Consider the following 27,761-nt stretch of genomic DNA (forward strand, 5'->3'; position numbering starts at 1 on the left):
CAACAGTTGGATCGTCTACTCAAGAGTTAACATAATTTGTTTCAAATTCTGCAAGGTGACTCAGATTGAAACAGTCCAAGACAGTTAATAGCTGAGGCTGAAAAAGAGTTAGCCCTGGTAGGGGGAATAGAAGGAAGTGGGGAGGAGAGAGAGATAGGAAGAAAGAGGGAGAGGGGGAGAGAGAAAAAGAGGGAGGTGAGTGCTACCTCTGGCGAGAGGGGAGAGAGAGAGGAGGAGGGATTTTTCCCTCTTAAGGGGGTTTTAACGTAAGATGGCATCAGGATGCTGGGTGTGTCTCCAAAGGGCAGGTCACTAACTATGTGAGCGCTGGGAATCGAACTCATGGAGCCATTGCTCCAGCCCTAGGATATATTATTTTAAATGCCATCTATGCTTCATATAAGAACAAGAAGGGCCCTGGGCTCTTTTGTCTGGACCCCCATCTGTTGATAGCCCTTCTTGGCCTCACTCTCACACACTTCCCCTCCTCCTTCCACACCCTAGCTCCAGCCCGGCCCAGCCTTAGCTGGGCTCTTCTAGCTGGGCTGTTGATCCCTGGAATCTGATCTGGGAAACCAATCAATGGTTGACAGCTTCCAAAAGAACTGTGGCTACCGAGACGCTGCCTTGCTAGGGGGCAGGACTTGGCTGCTGTGCTGCTGGTGGACACAGGATTCCTTGGTGCAGAGCCTCCCAGTTCTGCACCAAGGAATCCTGCAGGCCTTCCTCCCACACCAACACGCATAGGAGCTGTGGAGAAGTTCAGGGACACGCCTGGCCCTGGTCTCCTGGCACCTGAAATCCCACGTTAATGATTTTTTAAAAATACAATATACCTTGTCCTTGGAAGGGCGGGAGGGGCTGAAAAGGTGGGGCTCCATGTCACCTTTGCTCACAAGAGTCTTTTCTCCCACCACATGAGGGATGGGTCAAGTCCTGAGGATCTGGTCCCCGTGCTCAGGTGGCCCTGACTCAATTCCACTGCGGTTGGGTGACTCAGCCCACTTTTCTTGGCCTCCTGCCCAGGCTAGGAGGAAACAGCCAGGTCTGGGAAGGATTGGCTGGCGCAGATGAGCCCAGCCTCCCGTCATTTCCTTTAGGCAATGAACCAAAGACAGAGAGGTCCCAGAAGAGAGAGAGGAGCTGTGGGAGAGACACGGCTCCCGAGAGAAGGTGCCAGGCTAGGGGAGGTGGACCTGAAGGGTGCTGTCCTGGGTTAGAAAGAGATCTGACCATGTCTGGGGCGGTGTTGGGGAGCCGAATGGCTAAAGTGGGGTGGCTCCAGTGATCCAGCTGATCCCGAAAATACGGTGGCTTCTGGGTAGCAGCTCCTACAAATCTTAGTGTCATCCTGCAGTTTGGGACACTATTCAGACTCCCCTCTCCCTGTCTCCCCTTGTCATCTGCCTCTTGTCCTACTCATCATGTCCTGTTTCATGGCCTCTCTCCTGCACTGGGGCTCCACCACCACCTGATCTGACACCAGGTTCTCACTCTCCCTCCCATTCACTGTTACAGGATGCCCCTGTCACAGTCTCCAACCCCCCCTCCATCGTTACAGGATGCCCCTGTCACAGTCTCCAACTCCCCCACCCCCCAGTCCCCCGTCCACCATTACAGGATGCCCCTGAGTTCAGGAACTCACATTCTACCATCTGTCTTGTAGGATGCGACATCTGGACCTATCCTGGCTGGGATTGGGGCCCACGTCAGCCTCACCATGGCTTCTCTTTGTCTTGGTTGGGACTTCCTGGCTCTTGGCCCACTGCCTCATCCAGATCTTCACTCTGTATGGAAAGTGTCATCGTCTCCGTGGTTTCTCTCAGCCACCCAAGAGGAATTGGTTTTGGGGCCACCTGGGCATGGTGAGTGTGGCAACAGGATGGGTCAGGGGTGTATAAGAGTGCAGGGAACTCCCAGTGGTCAAGGAGTTAGTAGTAGGGTGGCCTGGGATCTGGGTATGAGGGTGCATGGACAGAGCCAGGGATTGGCGTGGGCTGGGAGCTGGGGTTTGAGGGTGCATAGATTCCCCCACAGATCAGGGAATTGGGGGTAGAATGGATTAGGGTCTTTGTGTGTTCTGTTTCAAGCCTTTCTCACATCCATGTTAGCCAGAGACCTGCTTGGCGCTCAGGTCTCAAAGAGAATGTGTGGAGTCAGTGAGGTGTGGGGAGAGATGATCCAAGGTTGAATCAGGATGGTTGTCAACAGCATTTAATTGAAAGAAGAATACACCTTCTATAATCTATAGTTGCACGTAGGATTAAATGGGAGAGAGGAGGATTAAATGGGATTAAATGGGGTGTGGCTTGAGATCAGTGGTTGAGGAATCTACCTTGACAATAGACACCAGTCATGTTAACGAGGGCCACAAGTTCCACTTGCCAGAGATAAGGAGAATGAGTGCTTTAGCAAGCAGGAGCTTTTCTCAAGCCCCCGAGGGAATGGAGACCCCTGTCCAAATGCCTGACCTTGGGAGAAGGACTTTTGGGGAGCAGTCACTATACTACAATTTCTTAGCCTTACTATTTGGACTTGTTCCCTTCATAATGCTCCCAAAGGGAAGGTCCTGATGTCCTACTCTTTTCTATTATACCACATCATTCTGATTGCCCTGTATTTATTAACTGAACTCTTGTCCTTATGGCCTCAGTCTCTGGAGATGAATTGTAGGCTTTTCATCCTTGGGATCAGGTGTGTCTAGTAAATCTCTAACTTTCCTGTTCTTGATGCAATTAGGAGGACACAATGGAATTCCTGGTTCTGTGGTGGTGGGGATTTTTTTTTCCAAAGAAATATTTTGTTTAGAGAGTCTACCATTGTACACATTTTTCTCATTTACAAAAGCCTGCACAAAATTTCCCAAAGGGAAAGGCATTAATGTCGAGAATCATTAAAAATGAAGGTAAAAAGGTGCTGGAGAAGTGTGGTCCGCAATGATGAAATGCTGGAACTTTGTCAAGCAGCAATGGTTGCCATACAGTCCGTGCCAACTGTTCTCCATCCCTAGTCTACTCTGGATTTATTTCTAGCCTGTTTTCCTGTCTATTACATACTGAAGTGCTCCCAGCATGGGCTGCAACAGAGCCAGGACCCCTCACATTCATGCACTGTCTGCTGCTCAGGCCTCCTGAAGGGCCCTGATTCAGAGCCAGCTTCCTGTCTGGTCAATTTCCTTCTGTTAGTCCATCTCTGGGTTTCTACTTTATTCCAGGAGGGACTTTTATGCCTCCTCCAATATACCCAGGGCACAGCTGGGTCATAGGAGAGTTCTGTTCTGATCCCTCACCTCCAGGATTGTACCTTCGTTAGATTGCTCTTTTCAGCTAAGACGGATCACTGAGGCCTGTTGCAAAACCTGGATTAGAGTGTCCACTCATCCTTCCATGAGCCTTCCCTGACTCTAACCTTTACCCAGCACTTGGATTTTGACATAGGTCCATTCTTTCCATTGGTTGACCTGGTCTCAGTTGCTTCATTTACAACTAGCAGAGCTCACAGCATGCACACAAGTCCTTGCAACCATGCATCCTCTACCCTTTGGGAGTGGTTTCTGATTAGGTGATCTGCCACTCCCATGGAGACGTAGGGGTCCCCTCTGCTGTCCCGAGGTCTGCTGAGACTGTGCCACCGCTAGGGCTCCAGTGTTTGAACCCTTCTGCATAGTTGGAACTGAAGACTTGGGCAGGCAGAAGAGAATGTGAGAGAAAACTTGGGGACAAACCCTGAGGCCACAGTGTGGTCCACACATGTCCCTTTCAGAAGCTTGAGGCTTCTGCTGGGGCTGAGAAGTTAATCTTCTCAAGACAAAGGGGGCTTCTCTGAGGCAGACAGTGTGACAATGTAACTTCTTTGTAAGATGCAGGCTTGGTACGGAGACATGACTGATAGGTACAGAGCAAGAAGAAGCAGGGATTCCCTCCTCCATCCTGCAGCATCCAGACGCACGTTCATTGCAGAGGCTGTGTTACCTCCAAAGGCTTCAGGAGGAACCTGCTGAAGGTGCTGAGGGAGTGCATCAGTGCCCCCAGAGAAGCAGAAGCAAGGCATGCACACACACAGTAACACCCACAACCCCCCCCACACACACACAAGTGCACACACACACACACATTTACACATGCACACACAAACATCATCTTGCACTAGTTAACAATAGGGACAAATTCTAAAAATTCACTGGGTGATTTTGTCGTTTTACTAACACTACAAAGTACACTTAGTCAAACCATCATGGAGGAGCCTACTGCAGATCTAGGTTATGAGAGACCACTTATTATTCACAAATACAAACCTGTATATCACGATACTGTTGAGAACACTGCAGACAAGTTTTAGATCATGGTATTTACTTAGCTAAATGTATCTAAACATAAGAATAGTAGCAAAAGTTGTAAACCATAGATAATCTTCAGATTTGTTACAATTTTATGTAACCAAGGCAGTATTTACAGTAAGTTGTTGGTTAAAAAAAAATCATTATGTGGGCTGGAGAGACGGCTCACAACTGTCTATGACTCCAGTTCTAGGGGATCCGACACCCTCACATAGACCTCCATGCAGGCAAAACACCAATGCACATAAAATAAATAAATAAGTCATTAAAAATCATTATGTAGCACAATTCTATACATAGTTATGTAGATAAACAAACCACACAATACACTTATAGCTTGTATAGGTATGCAAATAAGAATGAGAAGGAGGTAAGGAGAGATAGGTAAATAGATAGATGATAGATAGGTGATGGATGTGTGTGTGTGTGTGTGTGTGTGTGTGTGTGTGTGTGTGTGTGTAGTTACATAGAGGTCTGGACATATGTAATAATGGAGATTGAGAAATCCCACAATGACACACGTAAATTGGAGGACCAGGAACCTGGTGGTGTAACAATGCAGTCTTAGAACAGAGGCCAAGTATGGAGTGGAGTGTCAGATATAAATGCTGGAGTCCAAAGGTCAAGGACCTCAATTTTGATATCTAAGGGCAAGAGAAGCTGGATGGTCTAAGTTTTGGAATCAAGAGTGAATTTTCCTTTCCTCTGTTTCTTGTTTCATTTGCATCCTCAGTGGGTTGGACGATGCTCCTAATACTGTGGATGGTGGGTCATTCTGATCCAGTCTACTAATGTGAATACTAATGTGTTCTGAAAATACCATCATGGATACAGCCAGAAGTCAGGTTGCATCCTCTTTTGTGAGCATCCCCTAGCCCAGCCATTCTGATCCCTGAAAAGAGCCATCTCAGAAGGGATTGCCCTTGTCTTTTTTTTTTTCCAGTCCCCTCCCACGGAACAAGGCATGAAGGAGATGACTGAGCTGGTGGCCACCTACCCCCAGGGCTTCATGACCTGGTTAGGTCCAGTGGTTCCCCTCATCCATCTGTGCCACCCTGACATCATCCGGTCTGTCCTCAGCGCCTCAGGTACCCACAGGAGCTGGTGGTGGTGTGGCTGTGGGAATCTGACAACTTCTAGCCCGGACTTCCATGCTTCTGTGTGGCCCCTGCAGTAACCTCATCTTTCCTTCCGCAGTCTTTCTCGGCCTTTCTGCCCTTTCATGTGCTCACCATCCCCATGTGAGTCCATGTGAGTCTCTTCTTCCCCCACTGCTGTCATTTCCCCCTCCCTGTCCTAGCATTCCTGGTACCCTTGGGGTGCCAGGAGACCACGAGCAAGGCTCTGTCCTAGAGGAACCCATTTGGAGGAGATAACAAGGACACACCAACCACCTGTGATCAGGAATGACCCTGAGGAAGATGGGTGATGGCAGAATGGAGAAGTGAGGTCTGCTAGGGCAGCTAGGGAGGCTTCCTGGAGGAGGAGTCATGACCAGAGGCCAGAGCAGTGACGGTCCAGGAGAGAGAGCTAGGCATCTGGAATGAAGACATCCTACCCTGATGCTAGGAATGTTTAAATAGAGGCCGGCTGTGCAGAGCCTATGTATGACTGCAGCCCAGCCCATGCCCAGGCACAGCAGTGAGACTGCTTATGCTAACGTGGGAATCCAGCTGCTATTTCTCCATTCTTCCGCTTCCTGTGTTTTGCCCATCATGTGTTCCTTGCTCACCAGCTAGGCCCAGACTCTCTCTTAAGAAATTCCCTCCAGCCTGGCCCACGTACCTTGCCCTTGACATTACCGTACAGGAAAAGCTGAGGACAGAGGAGGGAGAGTTCCGTAGTGCCCATGGCTCAAACATCCGCCAGGTAGGCCCTTGGCTCTCTCTACAAGCCTAGGTCTCTGTCAGGTGTGAGTGTAAAAACTCACCTGGTTTGATGGAAGGAAATAAAGAGAATCTCTAGACTATAAAGACCTGGGAGGATTGTCTTCTGGCATGACTGGATCCAGCTTTCAAGCAATGACATAAGAATCTGTGTCCTTAGGTCTGTTTTACCTTCCTGTAGTCCATTTTCTGTTTTATGAAAGCTTTTCATCAAGGTCCAAGTGATGAGCCTCAGACATTCATTTCCATGGGGCAGCTTGCCTCTCTCCTGGATTTCCCAGGAGTTCTAGGCTTGTAATTAATTGTAATTTCCTGACCTGAGCCACAGGACAAACTCCTTTTTAAGTCACTCTGCCTCTCTTTGGTCTTGGAAAGTCTGGGGATCCTGGTGCTAGTGTCTGGGGATGCACGGGTAAGGATTCAGGCTATTGGTGCACTGTCCCAGGCTCAGGTCTCAGATATTCCACTTACTGTGTGGGAGACTGTGGGCAGGGGACTTGAGGGCCTGGAGAATGGGTGGAAGAGAACCCAGGTTAAGGCTGTGTTGAGGATCCTGAGAGTGAATGTGTCTTTCTGTCCCTCTAACTGAAGGTTGAGGATTACTTCGTATAAAAGATGTCTGGAGGAGGTTGTGGCAGAGCTCAGCACAGAGAATGAGAAAGGGTTGGATAGTGTTCTCAGGGCTCCATCTGCCTCATGCACAGGGAATCCACCTCCCTGGCAGCCTCTTTCCTCTAATTCAGAGACAGGAAGACAGTGTCCTGTACAACCACCCTAGTGTGCACTGTTGGGGAGGCGTGCTGGAGGGGCCCTGGCTGGTGGCCATTTGTGTAGTCTTCACATGGGTTTCTCTGTGGAGCCCCGGCTATCCTGGAACTCTCTCCTTCCCCTTCCCAATCTGGACAACATGTTATGAACTGTTATACATCACCACAAACGACTCTGAAACCATTAGCCAAAAAGCGATTCCTCATTTAATATAATTTCTGGGACACACTGAGATTCATCGTACTTGATGTTACATTAGGTATGGTGTTTTATACCTAATGTAACATAAAGAGAAGATTATGTGTGTTTTAGCCATGTTAGCACATGTTAGGTCATGTGCATCTGTGTCACATGTATACTTCAGGAGATGACAGAAAGTGCTGGATGGATGGAAGTGCTAGGTCTGTGTAAAGGTCTCCAGAGTGTTGTGCTGTGCTGGCATGTTAGACTGTGTAGGAGCCATGTAAATGCATACATACTTGGGTGCATTATGCAATGTCAGGCCATGCTTCTGTTCTACCTCCTTCTAAAGCTTGGTCTGGTTCTCCCTTACCTGTCCCCTACTCTCTGCTAACTCTGTCCTTCCCCCGAATCTTGTCATGCTGGTTTGAGATGGATATGCACACCCCTGATGAGGGCACCACATTTTCCCCAAGTTCATTACCTGCATTCTCCTGGCCCCTGATTATCCTTGTTCGTGTCAGCTGCTGTTGCCCCAAAGGATGCCATCTTCTACAGCTTCCTGAAACCCTGGCTGGGTGAGTCCCTGCAGGTGAGATGACTGGGGACAGCCCTGGGGCTCAGAGAAAGGTGCCACCCTTGCCCACTACCGACGGTCACCCTCCCAGGGGACGGGCTTTTGGTGAGTGCTGGTGACAAGTGGAGCCGCCACCGTCATATGCTGACACCCGCCTTCCATTTCAACATTCTGAAGCCGTATGTGAAGATTTTCAATGACAGCACCAACATCATGCATGTGAGTCCCTGGAACCGAGGTTCCCAACTGGAGTGTGGGGGTGGGCGTGGGCATGGGGGTGGGCGTGGGGGTGGCATGGGACTGCAGACAGATCCAGTCCACAGTACTGGCTCTGAAGGGCATCATGCTGGCCTGTTGTAGTTTTTCCCCAAGGTTTGATTTCTCATATGTGATTTAGGATTAAACTCTTTGCTTTTTGTCTATGATGATACCATAGAGTATCATCTATGTGGTAGGTGCTCAGGTGTTAATTTTTGCTGCCCTGAAAACTGAACATAGACGTGGTCTGGCACTTCCAAATACACTGGCTGTTTTTTCTGGACAGGGTCTAGGTCCCTGGTGTTTTATGGTCAGCTGTAGATCAGGTGGGCAGTTCAGCTAACCTGGCTCAGCTCTGCCATGTTCAGAGCATACAGACTTCAAGATAACTTAGGATGGACTCAGCGGGGAGAACAGGTGTTTCCATGATTCTCTTCCCCTTCTAGGCACCCGAGGCTTGTGGCACAGAGTTCCGTGGGAGTGAGGGAAGCTGGATAGGGCCAGAGGTTTATTTTTACCTGAAACTGTGGCTTTACCATCTTGCCACTTTCTGTTGGTCAAGTCATAAGTGAAACACAAAATCAAAAAGGGCTCAAATAGGCTCCACCTTCTACTGGACATTGCTGGAAAATCACACTGTACTGGATGTGGTACCTGAACAAGATAAGAACTGGAGTCATGGTCACAGAATGATTCCTGCCTTGCAAACTGTTACACTAGCTTGTTTACTTGTCATGGATTTTTGCTAGAACAAGCTAGATTCTGGGGTTAGATAGAAAAGCCAGAGTTTAACTCACCACACTGCAAATAGCATGTATATATTTCCAGCTTTTATCTTTTCTTCAATGGGCCACATTCCATGAGAGCAAATCAAGTGGGCTGTAATTGGAGTGCCTTACATCCTAATACAATATAATAATATTATAATAATATGACTGGGTCTTATGAATTTTAATAATAAGCGATAATAAATATTACTATATATAAAAAATGTTATTGACTCTCAGGGAATCTGCTTTTATAACAAGCAGAAATTAGTCTTATTTTTACCCATGGGGAATCATTGCTGTATCTATAGGTTTTCTGTACTGACATCTGAAAATAGCCCAAGTTAAGAACATCATGACAGTTCACTCTTGGCATGTCTAACAAAATTTCTCAAGGAACAATGGAAGTCTAGCGTTCTCAACAAAGGGATAGTTTTGAAATCCATTTATGGCAGTGACAATGAGGGGGTACCATGTATTGAGTTCTTATCATAGGCTGGAATTGATGCTAAGATCCAACCAATCCAATTATCTATGCTGACCAACTAATTCCACAAGCCTGTGAGGTACGTGGGTTACCTTTTTCTCCTTAATGATAAACCTGAGGGTCATATTTATCAGAGACCTTGTTCAAGGTATTCTGCAGGAATTGAGCACATGGTGGTGTACGGTTTCCTCTCAGTTTAGCAGACATCAAAGCAGATCAACTAAAGATGTGACCGACAAGAACCAGGAGAGGGAAATGAACTGACTGAGGGAGCACAGAGCACAGGAATCAGAGCTTGGACTTGAACTCAGGACTTCTGAACCAGTCTTGGGTCTTCATCTGCTGTAGTCACAACTTCCACAATTACTCGGTTGGGCTTGGCTGGTTTGAGGGTGTCCATTACAGTAGTGGCGCTTGGGCAGAGTCTCAGGGAGCCAAGATCCAACAGCATCATTCTCTCTCTCTCTCTCTCTCTCTCTCTCTCTCTCTCTCTCTCTCTCTCTCTCTCTCTCTTTCTTTTTCTAATTAAGGCCAAGTGGCTGCGCCTGGCCTCAGGGGGTAGCACTCGTCTGGACATGTTTGAGAACATCAGCCTCATGACCTTGGACACTTTGCAGAAATGTGTCTTCAGCTTCGATAGCAACTGCCAGGAGTGAGTTCCAACTCTGGGCCTTGGAACCCAGTCTGTAGAATCAAGGCAGGAGATGGAGGAGGCAAGGCTGTCTAGAGCGGCGGAAGAGAATCCATGGAGGAAGTGGGTCAGAGCTGACAGTGAACCCGGGGGGCGGAGGTGGGGGTGGAGTAGCCCCATCCATGAGGTGAAATTGTCCAGAAAAGGGAACAGAGATTCAGATGACACAGGTCGTGGGCCTCCGGCATGAGGCATTTTGGGATGAGGTTGAAAGAGTAGACAGTAACTAAAGCATACAGACATGAAAGCCAAGGGAACTGTGGAACTTCATGCCGTGGTTTCTAGGAAACCATGAAAGCTCTTCATTGCTCTGTCTCTGTAACAAAATATCTAAGATTACCAAATTGAGGAGGTTTTTTGTTTGTTTTGTTTTATTTGTTATTTGGGAGTTTTGTTTTTTGCTCATGGTTTCAGTATGACTTGATTTCACTGCTTTTGGATCTGTGCCCAACATTATATCATGGAGGAAGCATGTGTTGGAGGAAACACAGGCAGCTAGGAAGTAAAGAGAGACAGAAAAATGCCAGGGTTTTAACATCCCTTTAAAGGCACCCCCATAATTGAAATGACCAAGGTAATACCATCCTGTTCTGACTCCATTTTATGTTTGCTTAGATATTTCTCAGCCCTCCAACCCTCTCCCCTCAATGGTCACATCTACCTAGGCAACACATTTGAGCGTTCCATGACCTTGACTAGGGTATAGATGTATCAACCAAAAGAACTGGCAAGCTGTGTTTAAAACAACCGCTCTGCCAGGAATGGACATAGTAGACCAATGATGAGTGTGACTAGACCAGAGCTCTGCAGATGATGACTGCCCTTTAAAAGAAAATGGAGTTGATGTACAAGGCCACAGGCCAACTGCAAGAATTGGTTTGTTCTGATCTGGGTGGACAATGTTAGGGAACAGGCAGAGCAGGACTGAACCCTGTGTTGGAGAGGAAAGAGAGGGGTCTGGTGTCCACACTATGCGGTGGATGCCTAGGGAAATGCCTAGGCTCATGGAATGGAATAAAGGGAGAGAAGAGACTGAGTTTAGGCTCATGCTTATCATGTGTTGCCATCTTTTCCAGATCAGCTGGGCTACTCAGTATCCTGTGGGGAGTTAGTTCCCACCCTCTGCAGAGAAATGCACCTCAGGCTTTAGGTCTGCTGCGTTCTTGCTTCCCTTCACGTTCTTCTTGTACAGGAAGCCCAGCAAGTATATCGCTGCCATCTTGGAGCTCAGTGCCCTAGTTGTGAAAAGAAATGAGCAGCTGCTTCTGCACATGGACCTGCTCTACCGCCTCACACCTGATGGGATGCGCTTCTATAAGGCCTGCCGCCTGGTACATGACTTCACTGATGCCGTCATCCAGGAGCGACGTCGCACTCTGCCCAGTCATGGTGGTGATGATGTCATCAAGGCCAAGGCCAAGTCCAAGACTTTGGATTTCATTGATGTGCTGCTGCTAAGCAAGGTGGGCTTCTTAAAGGTGCAATGGGTCCTTTAAACACTAATTAGTTGAGAGTTTTGTTTTGTTTGTTTTGTTTTGGGTAGAGTCTCACTGTATAGGCAAGACTGCCCTAATCTCATGTGCCTCTTGCCTCAGCTTCCTTAGTGTTGGGATTACAGATGCATGTCAGCCCTTTTGGCTTTAGTAGCTTTTTTGAGATGCATCTTACTATGTTGCCAGGCTTGTTTTCAGGGCTGGATGAATGGATCTGCCTGCCCCAACTTCTGACACTACATGCTTACATGACTCCTCATGACTTAAAAAAAAGATTATTTTTGTTTTATGTGTATGAATGTCTTCTTGCATGTATGTGTGTGTACCACATGTGTACTTGGTACCCTTAGAGGCCAGAAGAGAGCATTGAATCCCCTAGAACTGGAGTTATGGATGATTATAAGCCACCATGTGGGTGAGGATGCTTTTAATCATTGAGCAAGCTCCCCTGCTCCCAAAGCTTTATGATTTTAAAAGAATAACGGATGCTGGTATTGAATGTGAGATGATTCAACATTTTATATTTTCAGTAATGACTTGGGCTTGATGGAGAGAACATCTAGAAGCCATAGAAGGCATCTGAGGAAAAGAGAGGGACAAGTCAGGGAGAAACACACTGTAGAGAGAACACTGGGTACAGCCTTTCTAGGTCTGGATCTGAAGGGCCTTCCTTGGTGTCTTAGGGTTTCTGTTGCTGAGACTAAACACCATGACCAAAAAGCAAGTTGGGGAGGAAAGGGTTTATTCAGCTTATACTTCTAGATCATAGTCCATCATTGTAGGAAGTCAGGGCAGGAACTCAAGCAGGGTTAGAACCTGGAGGCAGGAGCTGATGCATAGGCCATGGAGGGATGCTGCTAACTAACTGACTTGCTTCCCCTGGCTTGCTCAGCCTGCTTTTTTTTTTTATAGAACCCAGGACTGTCAGCCTAGGGATGGCACCTTCTATGATGGACTGGGCCCTGTCTCATTGATACTAACTGAGAAAATGCCTTGGAGCTGGATCTTACCGAGGCATTTCCTCAACTGAGGCTCCTTTCTCTATGACGGCTCTAGCTCGTGTCAAGTTGACACACAAAACCAGCCAGTACACTTGTTAAGTTAGTATCTGCATTTGGGTCTATATCTTTGTTGAGAGCTGCACATAACTTCATGATCAGTGCAGCTTACATATTATAGCAGTCATGCTATGAAGGTAGCAATCACTCCCTATTCCAAGATCTTTCTTTCCCAGGTGATCTGACTATTTTACCTGAATGTGAAGCATTATCTTAGTTACTGTTCTATAGATATGAAGAGGCACCATGACCAATACAACTCTTATAAAAGAAAGCATTTAACTGGAGGCTTGCTTACAGTTTCAGAGTGTTGGTCCATGATTATCATAGTGGGAAGAAGACAGGTTGGAGCTGGAGCAGTAGCTGAGAGCTTCACATCCTGATCCACAGGCAGCCAGGCAGAGAGAAACCCCAAAGCCCACCTGTGACACACTTCCTTCAACAGACCACACCTCCTCTAACAAGGCCACACCTTCTAATCCTTCCCAAACAACTCATTAACTGGGGACTAAGCATGCAGATATATAAGCTTGTAGTGACAATCTCATTCAAACCACCACAACAGGAGAAAGACCCACATATTATGAACCATGGAGGGTTATAGGAGAGCTAGCACATCTGTGTCTTCTTTGTTTAAGAGAGGGCAATCGGATGAACAATGAGAGGGAGAAGAAGAGGAGAATAGGAGAGGGGAAGTAAATGAAAGGTAAAGAGATAATAGGAAGGGGGCAGGAGAGCAAGCAAGGAGTATTAAGATTAATTCATAGCTATAAAATAATGCATTTCATTGTGGCATTTTCATTCACATAAATCACCCCACATTTCTCTCAAACTTTCTCAAATGAAGAGGGGATTTTATTGTTGAATATGAACAACTTTAATCAAGCACTATGGTAAATTTTATGGATTTGCAAACCTGATAGCTTCCAAAGGAAATAAGATAAATTCTCTAGATTTAGACCCAAGAATGGAACAGGAGAGTAGGAAAGGAATCAGAATGCAAGATGCGAAAAACTGGAGAGGGAACACATTTGAAAAAGACTAATTGAGAGATAAAGAAGGGAGAAGGGGAAGCTTACTTATTGACCACACACAGTGTGGCATCATCATCATCTTGCTCCTGTTTTTCTGTCAGTCTAGACCTTTCAGTCCCAAAGACGCCACCTTTGGCGACAAAGCAGATGGCAGTAGAAAACTGGTGAAAAGGAAATCCATTCTCCCCACCCAGTGAGCAAAGTGAATGACTTAGAGCAGAGCAAAGTGAATGACTTAGAGCAGAGCAAAGTGAATGACTTAGAGCAGAGCAAAGTGAATGACTTAGAGCAGAGCAAAGTGAATGACTTAGAGCAGAGCAAAGTGAATGACTTAGAGCAGAGCAAAGCGAATGACTTAGAGCAGAGCAAAGCGAATGACTTAGAGCAGAGCAAAGCGAATGACTTAGAGCAGCGATTCTCAACCTTCCTAACGCTGGGACCGTCTGATGCAGCTCCTCATGTTGTGGTGACCCCAATCATAAAATATTTTTGTTGCTGCTTCAAAACTGTAATTTTGCTACTGTTATGAATCATAATGTAAATGTTTTTGGAGACAGCTGTTTGCCATGGGTTGAGAACCACTGACTTAGAGCGATACTTAGTCTCTAATGCCTAGACAAGTTGCCATGAAAGGTGGCTAGTCATTCTTTCCCACAGAAATCACTCATCATACAGAAGTAGAAAATATCCATGGCTCTTTGACTCCTTCAACTAGGAAAAAACATGAGGTAGGGGAGCCAAGAGCAATGCCTGTGTGTTGGCGACTCTGGTGATGGTGACTGTAAGGAAAAGTATTGGCTTAGGACCACCAAGACCAAGTTCTCAGCACAAAGGAGATTTATTTGCCCCAGAGGGATAGAGGTCATGGAATAAGAGACAAACACAGGAGATAGGGGATGAAGGAATAGGAGAAGGGAACAAGGGGAAGGGGGCAGGGGTGTAAGTCCCGGAGTGGGGAAGAATACTGCCTCTGGATAGAGTGTAGACAGACATGGCACATAGGAAAATGGTGATTTATAAAGGTAAAGGGGGAAACTCCGTGTTAGAATAAGGTGTTTAATTTTAATTGGGCATGTTAATTAGGTGAGCCAAAGGGAGCAATTTTGATTGCTGGACTTCAAATACTTTGATTGCTGGAACTTGGTTGTCGGCTTTAGGAGGAGGAAGTGGTCAAATAAGGAAATAGACATTGGTGACTAGCTTTAGGAATGTCATCTAATGGTTTTTTAGCAAGACAGAGGGAATGGGGGAGAAGGGCAAGGCCTGCCAGAGTCATGCTTGCCAAGCTCAAGCTAGCCAGAGTCCCTCCAGTGATCAAGAGGAATGCAGGAGTACAGAGGTCTTGTGTGCCTGGTTGGAAAAGGATCTCCAGGTATTATTTTATGTTAAACACGGGAACCTTCAGAAGTGGTGTGATGTAAGACCTTGCCTTGTCTCCAGGATGAAGATGGAAAGGAGCTGTCAGATGAGGACATCCGAGCAGAGGCTGACACCTTCATGTTTAGGGGTGAGGGTCCCGTGAGACCAGAGAAGGGGTAGGAGTCTCTACATCTCAGGAATCTGGGTCCCTCCATTCCCTGTATTCTATCTTTTCCTCATCCCTCCTGAGGACTTCACCACTTGAGTGCTGTCTGCGTAGCGGTGCTGAAACAGCCCGAGACCCAGGTCTAACTGTCTACTCTTCAGGCCATGACACCACGGCCAGTGGGCTCTCCTGGGTCCTGTACAACCTGGCGAGGCACCCGGAATACCAGGAGCGCTGCCGGCAGGAGGTGCGGGAGCTGCTGAGGGACCGAGAGCCTGAGGAGATTGAATGGTGAGCTCAGGTCCTGGTGGCCTGTTCCTGAGTGCCCCCTCCTGGTTTTCTTTCCCAGGTGGGGCAGGGAACTCTTTCAATGATTGTCCTGTTACTGGCTGGTGGGTGAGGCATCTACTTCATCACGGGAACAGAAAGATGTGGACTTCAAAGAGAATTATTGACAAAATAACATGATGCGAGGGCAGATGATGCTACTTTGCAGGGTTGAGTAAATGAACTTCCCTTCCACTCCCCCACTCTGTCCTAAATAACATTTTCCCATATCTTCCCTTCCCGATAGGTTGGTTGTTCATCTGCTTCCTAATTACTTCCTTACTATTCTTCCCAGGGATTAGCAGGGGACATCTGGGGATAAAATCATGTCTATATTGTCTTGAACCTGTGACTCATCCATGCATCCAATCTTCCTTCATCAAATCCTCCCACACCACCTTTCCTTTCTGATTTGTGCCCAGCATAGTCTGTGTTAAGGACTCAGCCCAGAGACCAGCCCTAGGACACACATCAGGCATGGGATAGAGAGTAAGAGAAGCACGTGTAAGAGGAGAGAAAATGTTTCATCGGGAACGTCACTGAATATCTGTGTGACAGTGGGCAATAGGGCGGTAGGCCCAAGGATGATATGGGCTGGTGGAGGAGGAAGACAGTAATGGGGGTGGGTGACTGGGAGCAGGAGGGGTATGGGAAAGAGAAAAATATAAAGAGGAATGGAGAAGGGGAGATGGAAGAAGGGGCACGGTGATGGGGAGGAGGCAGGACAGGAGAAAGAACTCTGGAGGGAAGACAAGGAGAGAGGAGAGAAATCTACAGGAGGGGAAGGTAGATAAGATGTGTGAGGGAAGCTGGGCGGTGGTGGCGCACGCCTTTATTCCCAGCACTTGGGAAGCAGAGGCAGGCGGATCTCAGTGAGTTTGAGGCCAGCCTGGTCTACAATGGAGTTCCAGATAGCCAGGACTGTTGCAGAGAAACTCTGCCTCAAAAAACAACAACAACAACAACAACAACGATGTGTGAGGGGAAGAGAGGTTTTATGTGAATGGGGAGAAAGTCAGAAGAGCAAACACAGTAGATCAGTTTATTTTTTTCTTTCTTCTTTGCCTTTTGATTTTGGTGGGTTTTTTTAAAACCATAATAAATAGTTGTTTTAATATAAATTTGTTGAGTTTTTAAAATAACTCAACAACTCAACTGTGGGTGTGGACATTGTTTTTCTCAGAAAAAAAAAAAGCTTCTCTAAAGATGTCTGGCTAAGTTTCCTCTAGCACTTCCCTAATCCTTTGATCTTCTTGGGATTATTTTACCGCTGTGAGGAAAGGTTAAATGGGCAACACAGGGGCTGGCAGCCTCTGTTTTGCTCCTGGTTAATTATATGATGGGTTCCTCAGGGACGACCTGGCCCAGCTGCCCTTCCTGACCATGTGCATCAAGGAGAGTCTGCGGCTGCATCCCCCGGTCACAATGGTTTCCCGCTGCTGCACCCAGGACATTTCCCTCCCAGATGGCAGGGTCATCCCTAAAGGTAGCCACAGAACAGGGAAGAAGCATCCTGGGCACACAGCAAGGTTTATCAGGCCACAAGCTTACCCTGCCTGTCCCTTTTCCCACAGGCGTCATCTGCATCATCAATATCTTTGGAACCCATCACAACCCAACCGTGTGGCGGGACCCTGAGGTGCGCTGTGCCCTTGTTCATCCCCCAGTGGCCTCAGGATATCAGACCTCACTTATCCCAGCACACTCAAGACTCTGTCTCAGGCTGTGCTGGTAGATGCCCCTCATTCACCATGGTTGGTCTCTTCTTCAGGTCTATGACCCCTTCCGCTTTGATCCAGAGAACATCCAGGACAGGTCACCTCTGGCATTTGTTCCCTTCTCGGCGGGACCCAGGTGAGGCCAAAGAGCTCAGGATTATGGAGCAGGATCTGGGTCTGGTGGTGAGGAAGGGCGGAGTTCAGATGGTCTAGGTTTCTGGTCCCCTCCCTACATCTTCTAATCAGAGTGAAAACCAAGGCTTGTAGAGCCCGTTTGGGAAGTTCCAATAGGGGCAGAAAGATGGTGACTGACCTCTGAAGTTTGTCCTCCAGGTTTCCGTACACATGCCATGGCATGCAAACACCAGCACTGGCACTCAGCATACACACATACATACACTCACACATAACATATCCATTCAGGGTGGTGGTGGCGCACGCCTTTAATCCCAGCACTCGGGAGGCAGAGCCAGGCGGGTCTCTGTGAGTTCGAGGCCAGCCTGGTCTACAGAGTGAGTTCCAGGAAAGGCGCAAAGCTACACAAAGAAACCCTGTCTTGAAAACAAACAAACAAAAAACAAACAAACTAACAAACAAACAAAAACAACAGCAACAAAAGAAGAAGTTCCAAGAGCAGCCGCAAAAGCTGAGAGTGCTGCCCTCCCGCTGATTTGTACTGTAGTCTGAGCGCTGGGCAAGTTAAGCTTTAAGAGGAGTCCCGGGTATACTAGCATCCCTCGCTGCTCCTCAGGCTGCCCTGTTGCTGCGGCAGATCCGGTCAGGTTGGTTCTGACAGTGCCTGGCTGGGTCCCCGCGCAGTCAGAGTCCCCACCCCGCCCTCCCGCAGGAACTGCATAGGACAGACTTTCGCCATGAGCGAGATGAAGGTGGCGCTGGCGCTCACCCTGCTGCGCTTCCGCATCCTGCCGGACCACAAGGAGCCGCGCCGGAAGCCGGAGCTGATCCTGCGCGCAGAGGGCGGGCTGTGGCTGCGGGTGGAGCCGCTGAACACGGGTGGACAGTGACCCATCCACTTTGCCCCGGACTTCCTAGTAGGTAGATAGGCGCGAGTCTGCCTTTGTAGATTGCAAAGGACAAACTGTGCTGTCACCCTGCAAGCAGGGGCTGTAAGTAATCCACCCAGTGGCCACGGTGGTTGATTTGAGCCAAAGATCCCTGACTTCCTCGGGATGATCACAGGCTCCTATGGTGAGGGTTCATTCTCTAGCCAAGCTGAGCTACTCTGGGCAATAGGGAGCCGAGGGGAGGTGACTGAACAGGTGAGGGAACAGGATGAAGGGCCAAACAGACTCAGATTCTCACCACCTTGATCTCTATTCTAATCTCATATGCCCATCTTCTCTCACCTTGGAATTCTGATTCTGTGGGTTCGAAGTTTCTATGCATATTAAATCTAGCAAGCTATCATTTTGCTTTGTTTTTGAGGTGATGCTGCACTGTGTTGCCATGGGTCGTTTTCAAACTGCTGGTCTTAAAGGAAACTCGGCCTAAGCCTTCCAGCCACCTGAAACTGCAGTCTTTGGGACACCCTATCGGGCTAGTCTTGGTTCTTCGTAGTGTGTCTGATCATTGTGCTGTTGTGCCCATTTTCATAGTGAGAGGACCCCAAGGAAGTGAAGGTGATGAAGTTAGGTGTCTTTCAGCACTGTGGACAGCAACGGCTCGGGCCTTCCTACTCTGGCTGTTGGGGAGTCCACTGTGGCATGGAGTAAGGCCTGAGTGCCTTTCAGGCATACCATATGCTAGCTGGCTAGTTCATTAGCTTAATGGAATAGCCCTTGCTCAGCATATGTGAAGCCCTGCTGTCCTACATAAAAAAACAAAACAAACAACAACAACAACAACAAAACACACACACACACACACACACACACACACACACACAACCCAAAACGGGGGAAAACAGTAAAACAGGACTCCAAAAAGATTTTAAAGATGTTTAGTGTCCTCCTTTGGAAGCCACATTTGTTTTCTTTGCCTTTGGAGTCTTACTCCAAATGTTTTTTCTTATCCCAATCCACAGAGTTCCATTCACGAAATTAAACAAAAGTAGGAAAAGAATATCCTTTATTAGTAGCACCATCTCACAGGAACTGGTAACAATGAGATCAGCTCTCCCCACCTAGAGAACAAAGCCAGTGCCTTGGAGCAGCGCTTAACCTCTGTTTGCCTAACTAAGTTGTGATGAAACAATCCTATTTGCAAGGTGGCTGGTCAACTCTCCAACAACTCCAAAAGAGGCAGCCCAGTCCTGGAGCTGGGCTTTCATTTGTTATCCTTGGATGTCTAGTAGAGGTATGGTTGCCCCTTCACAGGATAACTCCATTTTAACACCTGGTATACGTGTATGCATGTATTTTAGGAAGCTTCGACACTAGTGGGTTTCTGTATGATTTTTTGAAAAGTAATGTTAATTGTCCCTCCCCATATTCCTATCTACCCCATTAAGCTCTTCTATCATGATTCCCCTTCAGGGCTTTATACCCTTTGCTCTGTCCTCTCCCCTGGGAATTCTGCCTCCATGGCTTCTTACTAATTTTCTGACCTCTGCGGCCATTCTACTTGTCTCTCAGCCATTTGTCTTTTGTCTTTTGAGAACTCTCTGTTCAGTTCCATGCCTTACATTTCAATTGGGTTGTTGGTTTTCTTGATGTTTCACAGGAACTTTTGAAAGTTAGATTAATGCATTTTGTATTATGAGATGGCCATGAGCCAGTAAGGACAAGAATCAGTTTTAAAGAGGTGTGTTTTATTGTCAAATCAACAAGGAATGGAACTGTGGTGGTTATATTGATAGTCAATGGGCAGAGTCTAAATTCATGTCAGAGACAAATTTCTGTTCACGTCTCTGAGGGATTATGCAGATCAGTTATCTTCTGGGCGTGGCTGTGTTAATTATGTTAATTGATGTGGGAAGACCACCCTATCTGCCAGGAGAGAATAAAGATAAGGTGAGTGGAGCTGGGCCCCGACATTCTCCCGCCTGCTGCCTGGCTGTGGATATGTGACCGGCCGCCCCAATCTGCTGCCACCGCCTGTCGCGATGGATGGTGTCCTCAAACTGTGGTCTAAAAACAAACCTTCCTCCCTTATTGCCTTTGTCAGTTATTTTTCCACAGCACGGGAGACGAGTAATTCTCCATCTCCTCCTCTTCTTGTGCCTTAACTATAACTTTTAGTAATCTTTAAACTCTGACAGTTCCGACTTCTCCCTTCCAGACATTTTCCCCCACCTTCATTTTTTTCAGATTTAATAGTGATCCACATACAAAGCTGACATCCTTTCCACTCCTAGCCTTAGAAACTCGTGTCTTCATACACTAAGTACCACCACTGTTATCACCACCAGTACTTATCTCCAAATAGTTACTGAAGTTGAGTGAATGACTATTTTTAACTCATCATTATATTTACATAGTGGAAATATCTTGGAATTGTGGTTGCTTCTATGGTTGATATGCTGTTCTTGGAGTGATATAGATCATCATATTTGAGAATGTGAACTGATGGGTTTAGCTATTAACTGTGAACATCAACCTTCTCTAGCCTAGCCTTATTTTATTATTGCTCATTCAGCAGCTGAAAGAATATAGCTAATTAAAGGAAATCCAACCAATGAAATAACACTTTCAGTTTTGGTACAAAGATAAAAAACAAAAAAACAAAAAAACAAACAAAAAAAAAAACAAAAACAAAACAAAACAAAACAAAACAAAAGGCAGTAGGACCATTCTAAAAAATGTAAATCCAAAACAATAGATTCCGTGTGAGTAAATTAAATAAAATCCCAGCAAAATATTCAAAAAGATAATTGTAAGAATGATTAATGAAATCAAAGAGAATACTAACACTTGAATGGTATCTGAGTATGTGCATTATGTGTGGCGTGTGTGTGCATGTGGTTGTGTGGTGTGTATGTGTGTGTGGTGTGCATGTGGTGTGTGTGGGTGCCAGGGAGGGATGTGTGTGGGGGCTGTGTCTGTGTGTGTGGCTATGTGAGTATGGGGTAGGGATGCATGTGTGGAATATGTGTGCGTTTGTGTTGGAACCAATGAGTGACTAAACTGTTCACACAGGCCTGTGCTCATGACTGAAGCTGCTGTCAGAGTCTCCTATCCCTGTCCCTAGGCCTGACTCTTATAATAAAGACCATACACTTGAAAGAAACTCTGACCTTTGAAGCTCTCAGGGATGGTATGAGTGGGTAAACGCCACAGCTCCCTCACTCTGGGTAGGATGGTTCTGAGGTGCATGTGTACGCTCTCTGTCTTCCAGAGCTCCCCACCATGTCTGAGTCTTGGCTGTCTCTGTGCCAGCCTCCTTCCTCAGCTGCCTTCCTCTTCTGTCTCCTCGACCCATCTGACTTTCCCACTGTCTTACTGGTTTCCAAGAGTTCTCTTCCAAAGAGACACCTGGCAATTGAAACTTGTCTTTGAATAACACCCAAATAAATTTGAACTTGACCTCTCACATCAGGGTCTGGTTCAGCAGAACACATATTCAGTGGCCAAACCAGCAACCCTCACAGGCACACCCTTTCTATGAGGTTCAGAGAGGCCAGCTTGTGTATTCAGGATCACACAGCTAGAGAATGGAAAGCCCCAGGTTTTTGGAGTTTCTAACCCAAAGCCACAGGCTCACACCTTTTAAAAAGATTATCAAGGGCCAGGAAATGTACAATGGATGTTTACAAACAAGTAGTTCCCTGACGAATGTGGCAAAGGGACCCAGACTGTGTCTTTATTCTGTCACAAACAATGACAAACAAGAGCTGCATGCTAGCCATGTAACAAGGAGTGTTGCTTTAGCCCATGCTCAGTTTAACTTGTTTAATAGTCATGAAACCTTGATATGCCCTTCAATCTGTATGTGAGAAAACATCAAAATGAATGGAAGTGTCCAAGGTCATAAGTCATACCAATAAGAACATGCGTGTTAGTCTGTTCAGAAATCACATGTGTGAGTCCTACCATATGCTAGGCATGGCTTGAAACAGTGTTCGCCTCAAAATTTAAATGAAAACAATACAGAAGAGTGGATATTATATAAGTGACCTCCATCCTTCATATAAAAGAAAGATTTTACTAGGAACAACTAGCTGAGGGGAATATGGTTATTTGACACACTTACTTTGAGTATAATAAGAATTCTCCAAAATATGGGAATGATTAAAATATAATAATATGATAAAATGAGATGATATAATGATAATAAAATAAAACCAAGAGTTCTGTGAAGAAATGGATCGCTATGCCCCATTTCAATGTGAGGTGTGCTGAGAGGTGGGTGTTAGGTCTCCTTCCCCCACTTGGCATCTGGTGCCCGCTTGCCTCAGAACTCTAGTTAGAAAAATTCTGTGTGATGGAGCCTAGGATGGGGAAAGAGGTTCACTGGAGGGGGTTTTGTGTCTTAGGGCTATGAGATGGGAAGTTTGAGAGGGGTGCAAGTTCCAGACTACAGAAAAAAAGAACAGGAATTTCTTATGATCAGAAGGTTTCAAAAACTGCAGGCTGGGCTGAAGAGATGGCTCAGAGGTGGAGATCATTTGCTGCTCTTGCAGAGATTCTATTCCCAGCCTCCACATGGTGGCTCACAGCCATCTGTAGCTCCACTTCTGGGAGATAGGAAGCCCACATCTGGCTGTCCTGGGCACTGCAGGCGTGTGGTGCACACACATATCCTCAGGAAAGACACCCATACACATAAAAAGAAACAAAAACACTGACTTGTGCCAAATCAGTGCGCAAGTCATCTTTGTTGACTTTTCTATAGGGTCATGTATTAAACAAAACGCTTCATTTTCACTCATTCCTTTAACTTGTCACCTTGTTTCCAACAGCTCCATCTCCCCTTCTTGACCTCATCTGTGCAGGTCACCTCTCAGGTCCCTCCCCACGTGTCTTCTCCTCTCCTCCCCACGTGCCTTCTCCTCTCACGTGCCTTCCCCTCCCCACGTGTCTTCCCCTCTCCTCCCCACGTGCCTTCTCCTCCCCTCCTCCCCACGTGCCTTCTCCCCACGTGCCTTCTCCTCCCCACGTGCCTTCTCCTCCCCACGTGCCTTCTCCTCCTCCCCACGTGCCTTCTCCTCCTCCCCACGTGCCTTCTCCTCCTCCCCACGTGCCTTCTCCTCCTCCCCACGTGCCTTCTCCTCCCCACGTGCCTTCTTCTCCCCACGTGCCTTCTCCTCCTCCCCACGTGCCTTCTCCTCCCCACGTGCCTTCTCCTCCTCCCCACGTGCCTTCTCCTCCCCACGTGCCTTCCCCTCTCCTCCCCACGTGCCTTCTCCTCCCCTCCCCACGTGCCTTCTCCTCCCTCTCCTCCCCACGTGCCTTCTCCTCTCCTCCCCACGTGCCTTCTCCTCCCCTCCCCACGTGCCTTCTCCTCCCCATCTCCAGTCTACAGTCAGGCCAGCCTGGGCTATGTCCTTCTAGCTGGGCTGATGATCTCAGGAATCTGACCCAGGAAATCAACAGTTGAACAGATTCGGAGAAAAAGCTGCCCACCAAGACCCCGGGCTGCTTGTAGGTGGGACTTGACTTCTGCCTGGTGTGCAGCTGGTGTGCAGGCATTCTGGAACCTCCAAGTTCTGCACCAAGAAACCCTGCAAGCCTTCCTTCACGCCAATGATCAGACAAAGAAGTTCATGGTCTCCTGGGTCCTGAAGTCCCAAGTTAATGATTATACTAGATACATTCTGTCCTTAAAGGGCAGGGGCCACTCTAAATGTGGGCCTGGGATCACCTTTGCCCTTCCCTAGGCTTTCCACAAACGTGAGAGGGGCCAAATACTCAGGGTCTGGTTCCTACGCTGTGTGACCCTGACTTAGTTCCTCTGTGACCCAACCCCCTCTCCCTGGCCTCCTGCCAAGGGCGGGGGAAGCAGCTAGGCCTGGGAGGGATTGGTTGGCCCAGCAGAAGTGATGGTCCCATCACTTCCTTCAGATCAGGGTCCAGGAACAACAGCAGAGGAAGGGGAGGAGCTGAGGGAGAGACGCCGCTCCTGAGGAAAGGTGTCAGGCTGGGGGGAGGTGGCACTATCCTGGACGGAAGGTACTGTCCTGGCTTAGGAAGAGCTCAACGAATATCTGCGGCGCTGTTAGGGTCCCCGGTGGGTAAAGCAGAGCACCCACAGTACTCCAGCCGACTCTGGTGGTTTCTGGGCAACAGCCCCTGACAGCCCCAGTGTCACCCAGACAGTTTGGGACAGTAGCCAGACTTTCTCTTCTGTCTTCTACTTCCTTTCACCCTCTTTGTAGGGAAAAGGGGCTGGTTAAAGAAACCCACCCTGACCCCGGAGCCCAGAACCAGGGAAAGAAACACACCTTGGACCTGGGACCTGAGCCAGAGAAATAAACACTTTATCCCTGAACCCAGAACCAGAAAAACATACCCCAACTCTGATACCAGTGCCAAATAAACACACTTTGTCCCTTGAATCAGAGCCAGTGAAAGAAATATGCCCTGGCCTTAGAATTAGAGCCAAAAAGCTAAGAAAGGCCAGTGAAAGAAACAGTTTGGCTCTGAGATCAGGGCCATCTCTGCCCCTAACCCAGAAAACTAAGCAATCCCTGAGCAGAAAAAAACTAACCAATCCCTGGACAGAAAATCTTCTCCTTGGAGAAACTCTGCCCCCAAGGGATCCTATATAAACCACCCCGCCTGTTCAGTTATGGGCTGTTCTTTCCCATCCTGGTAGAGGCAGCCACTCTCCTGGACTTCCACCCAATTAAATCTCTTTCTCAAAAGAGTTTTGGGTGTGAAGATCTTCATTCATTGGCACAGAGAAGAAGAACCTTGCTAAGACATCCCTTAGTGGACTAAGCAGAGACCACCCTGCAGAGACGTCCCTTAAGGGGCTGATCAAGGCAGAGCTGAACAGAAGAACCTTGCTGAGACGTCCCTTAGGGGGCTGAGCAAGGGGGAGCTGAAAAAGTAACAACTTTTTGAAGCCCGAGGAGATTGCTACATTTCTGCAGGGGTTTCCCCTTTGGCAGAGTGAAGCAAAAGAAGCAACATCTTAGGCTGGAGAAGCAGAACTCTGCTGGGAAGCCCCCTTAAGTGGGGGCTGAGCGTAGTGGCTCTCCAGGAGAGGAAAAGGATTGCTATATCCTGCAGGGAGACCCTCCCCCACTGCACCAGGTATAGCCCGATTCCTGAAGAGTCAGGGTACCTTTCCCTTCAGTCCCACCCAGCTCCAGTTGCAAGAGCTGTCCTAGAACCTCAAGGTGTTGCCTGACTCCCAAACAGTGAGGATACCTTTCCCCCAGAGTTGCAACATGCTTACATTCTTCTTCCCATTTTCATCACCTCATCCCTGCATTGCCTTGGAGCCTCACAGCTGCCTGCTCTAGGCCAGCATCCCAAGTTGCATGTGGCCTGTCTCTGGATATTCCTTTCCATTTGAGCCTCGGAAATCACACTTTCTTATCTCCCCTGCAGAATTCCTCAGCTAGGGCTGTCTTGGCTGGACAGTCAGCCTTACCATGCTGCTCTTGCTCTTGGTTGGGGCTTTCTGGCTCTTGACCCATAGGCTTACCCAGATCTATTCCTTATGTGAAAAGCATTGTCATCTCCATGGTTTCCCTTGGCCACCCAAGGGGATTTGGGCTTTTTTTTTTGGGGGGGGGGGTCACCCGAGCATGATGAATTTGACAGCAGGATGTGTCTGGGTATGAGAGTGTAGGGACCTCCCAAGGGTCATGGAGTTGGGGATGAAATGGAGTTGGGGATGAAATGGGCTTGTGCTGGTATGAGGGTACATGAACCTCACTGGGTTGAGAGAGTTGAGAGTAAGATGGTCTGGTGTCTGGGTGTGAGGGTGTAGGTATCTCCCAGGGGTCAGAGAGTTGGGAAGAGAATGGACTGAGTCCTGGATATGAGTATGCAGGGACCTCAAAGGGGTCATAGAGTTGGTAAATTGGCCTGGGGTCTTGGTATGAGGATGCATGGGCCTCCCTGGGGTCATAGAATTGGAGGGCAGATGGCCTGGGGTATTGTTATGAGGTACAGCTACTTCCTAAGGGTCAGGGAGTTGGGGATAAGATGGACTGGGATCTTCGGGTGTTCTACCTCAAGCTGTCACATCCCTGTCCTCCTCCCCCAGTCTACTCTGGATTCATTTCCAGCCTGTTTTCTTGACTAAGGGGCTCCAGGCATGAGCTTTGCAGAGTCAGGACTCAGGGCATTCCTGCATATCTGCTGTTTAGGCTTTCTAAGGAGCTCTGTCCGAGGCCAGCGGCCTAGCTGCTCCATTCCTTTCCTGAAGTTTGTCTTTAGGTCTCTGTTTTATTCCAGGAAAGATTTTTGATGTCTCTTCCGTACTATATACACCAAGCCTGCTCTCCACCTTTCTTTCCCGGGCCGTAGCCTCTGTCGCAGCTACTTTTCTGTTGCTGTGATAAAATACCATGACAGGGTTAACTTTTAGAATAAAGTTTATTTTGGGCTCAGTGTTCCAGAGGGAAAAGAGTCCATCATGGCAGGGAGGCTGCAGGAGCAGGAATCTGAGGGCTCACACTGTGAACCACAATCACCAAGCGGAGAGCACAGTGGAAGCAGGTGGGGCTTTTCAATCTCAAGTCTCCCCCCAAGTGATGTATTTCCTCCAACAAGAGCTCATCACCTAAACCACCCCAAACGGTGCTACCCACTAAGGACCAAGTGTTCAAATACTGAAACTTAAGGGGGACACTCTCTTCAAACTACTACATTCTCCTTATACGGCGCTTGTCTAAGATGGATCGGTGAGGCCTGTTGCACAAGCTGGAGTATCTACCCATTCTCTCATGAGCCTTTCTTGACCCCGTCCTTTATCCCACACGTGGACTTTGGTTCAGCCTCATTTGCAAACAGTAGAGTTCACAGCATGCACACAAGTCCTCTCACCATGCACAGGGTCCTCTGTGTTGTGAGCAGCAGTTGCTTGTGGGTAGGAACTGTCAACCTCACTGGAGCTTAGAGGTGCCCTCTGCTGTCCCTGCTGTGCCCTCAGTATCTGCAGATGTTGAGGCCAGGTGGCCTCTAATGCTTGGACCATGTTGTGTCATTGGAAGTGTGTGACAAACCTCAGGGATAAGCCTTAGTCCACATATTGCTCCAGTTGGGACCTTGCTTTGTGGCTTTCCCTGGGGCTAGAATTTACTGATAAATCCATCTTTTCAAGCCAAGGTGGGCACCTCTGAGGCAGACAGCACAGTTTTTCCATTGGACCTTTGATACACCCATGTGACTCCAACATGACTCTGAGAGGGACAGATAAGGAAGAGGCAGGGGGTTGATTCCATCTTTGCAAATTCTAGGTGTGGCCTTATAGAGCTGTGTCACCTCCAGAGGCTGCAGGAAGGATCCGAAAGCATGCTGGGGAAGTGTGTTAGTGTTCTCAGAAGAAAAGAACCCAAGGTATGTGCACACACACAAAAACATGTGCACACACACATCAGTTGTCATGTATCAATTAACAGCAGCGACAGTTTTTCATAAATTTACTTATTTATTCTCTGACAGCCTCAAATATGTGTAAAATGAATTCTAGTTGCTTTTAATGCCCCATTACTTTATCTCATTTCTCTCCCTATCTTGATTAAACCCTTCTTCCCAGTGAGGCCCCTTCTACTCTTATGTACTGTGGGATGTTCTC

The 27,761-nt window shown here is 47.6% G+C and overlaps 1 protein-coding gene across 3 annotated transcripts; it reads left to right on the forward strand.

The window, feature by feature from the left end:
- Positions 1–1,090: 1,090 nt before the first annotated feature.
- On the forward strand, positions 1,091–20,882 carry LOC102915310 (cytochrome P450 4F1-like). 3 transcript variants are annotated; one of them, XM_076559452.1, is made up of 14 exons: positions 1,091–1,173; positions 1,667–1,865; positions 5,280–5,424; positions 7,695–7,748; positions 7,839–7,966; positions 9,790–9,911; positions 11,143–11,413; positions 14,976–15,042; positions 15,222–15,351; positions 16,740–16,873; positions 16,962–17,026; positions 17,159–17,241; positions 17,953–18,161; positions 18,552–20,882. In XM_076559452.1, the coding sequence occupies exons 2-13, from the start codon at positions 1,668–1,670 to the stop codon at positions 18,128–18,130; spliced, it is 1,575 nt and encodes a 524-aa protein (XP_076415567.1). In that variant the 5' UTR covers positions 1,091–1,173; position 1,667; the 3' UTR covers positions 18,131–18,161; positions 18,552–20,882. The 3 variants fall into 3 exon arrangements, with proteins under 3 accessions (XP_076415567.1, XP_042122881.2, XP_006991348.2); XM_042266947.2 differs by having other exon boundaries at positions 17,953–18,157; XM_006991286.4 differs by having other exon boundaries at positions 17,953–20,882.
- Positions 20,883–27,761: the final 6,879 nt, after the last annotated feature.

The sequence above is a fragment of the Peromyscus maniculatus genome, chromosome 22, assembly GCF_049852395.1.
Source record: "Peromyscus maniculatus bairdii isolate BWxNUB_F1_BW_parent chromosome 22, HU_Pman_BW_mat_3.1, whole genome shotgun sequence".
Taxonomy (NCBI): Eukaryota; Metazoa; Chordata; class Mammalia; order Rodentia; family Cricetidae; genus Peromyscus; species Peromyscus maniculatus.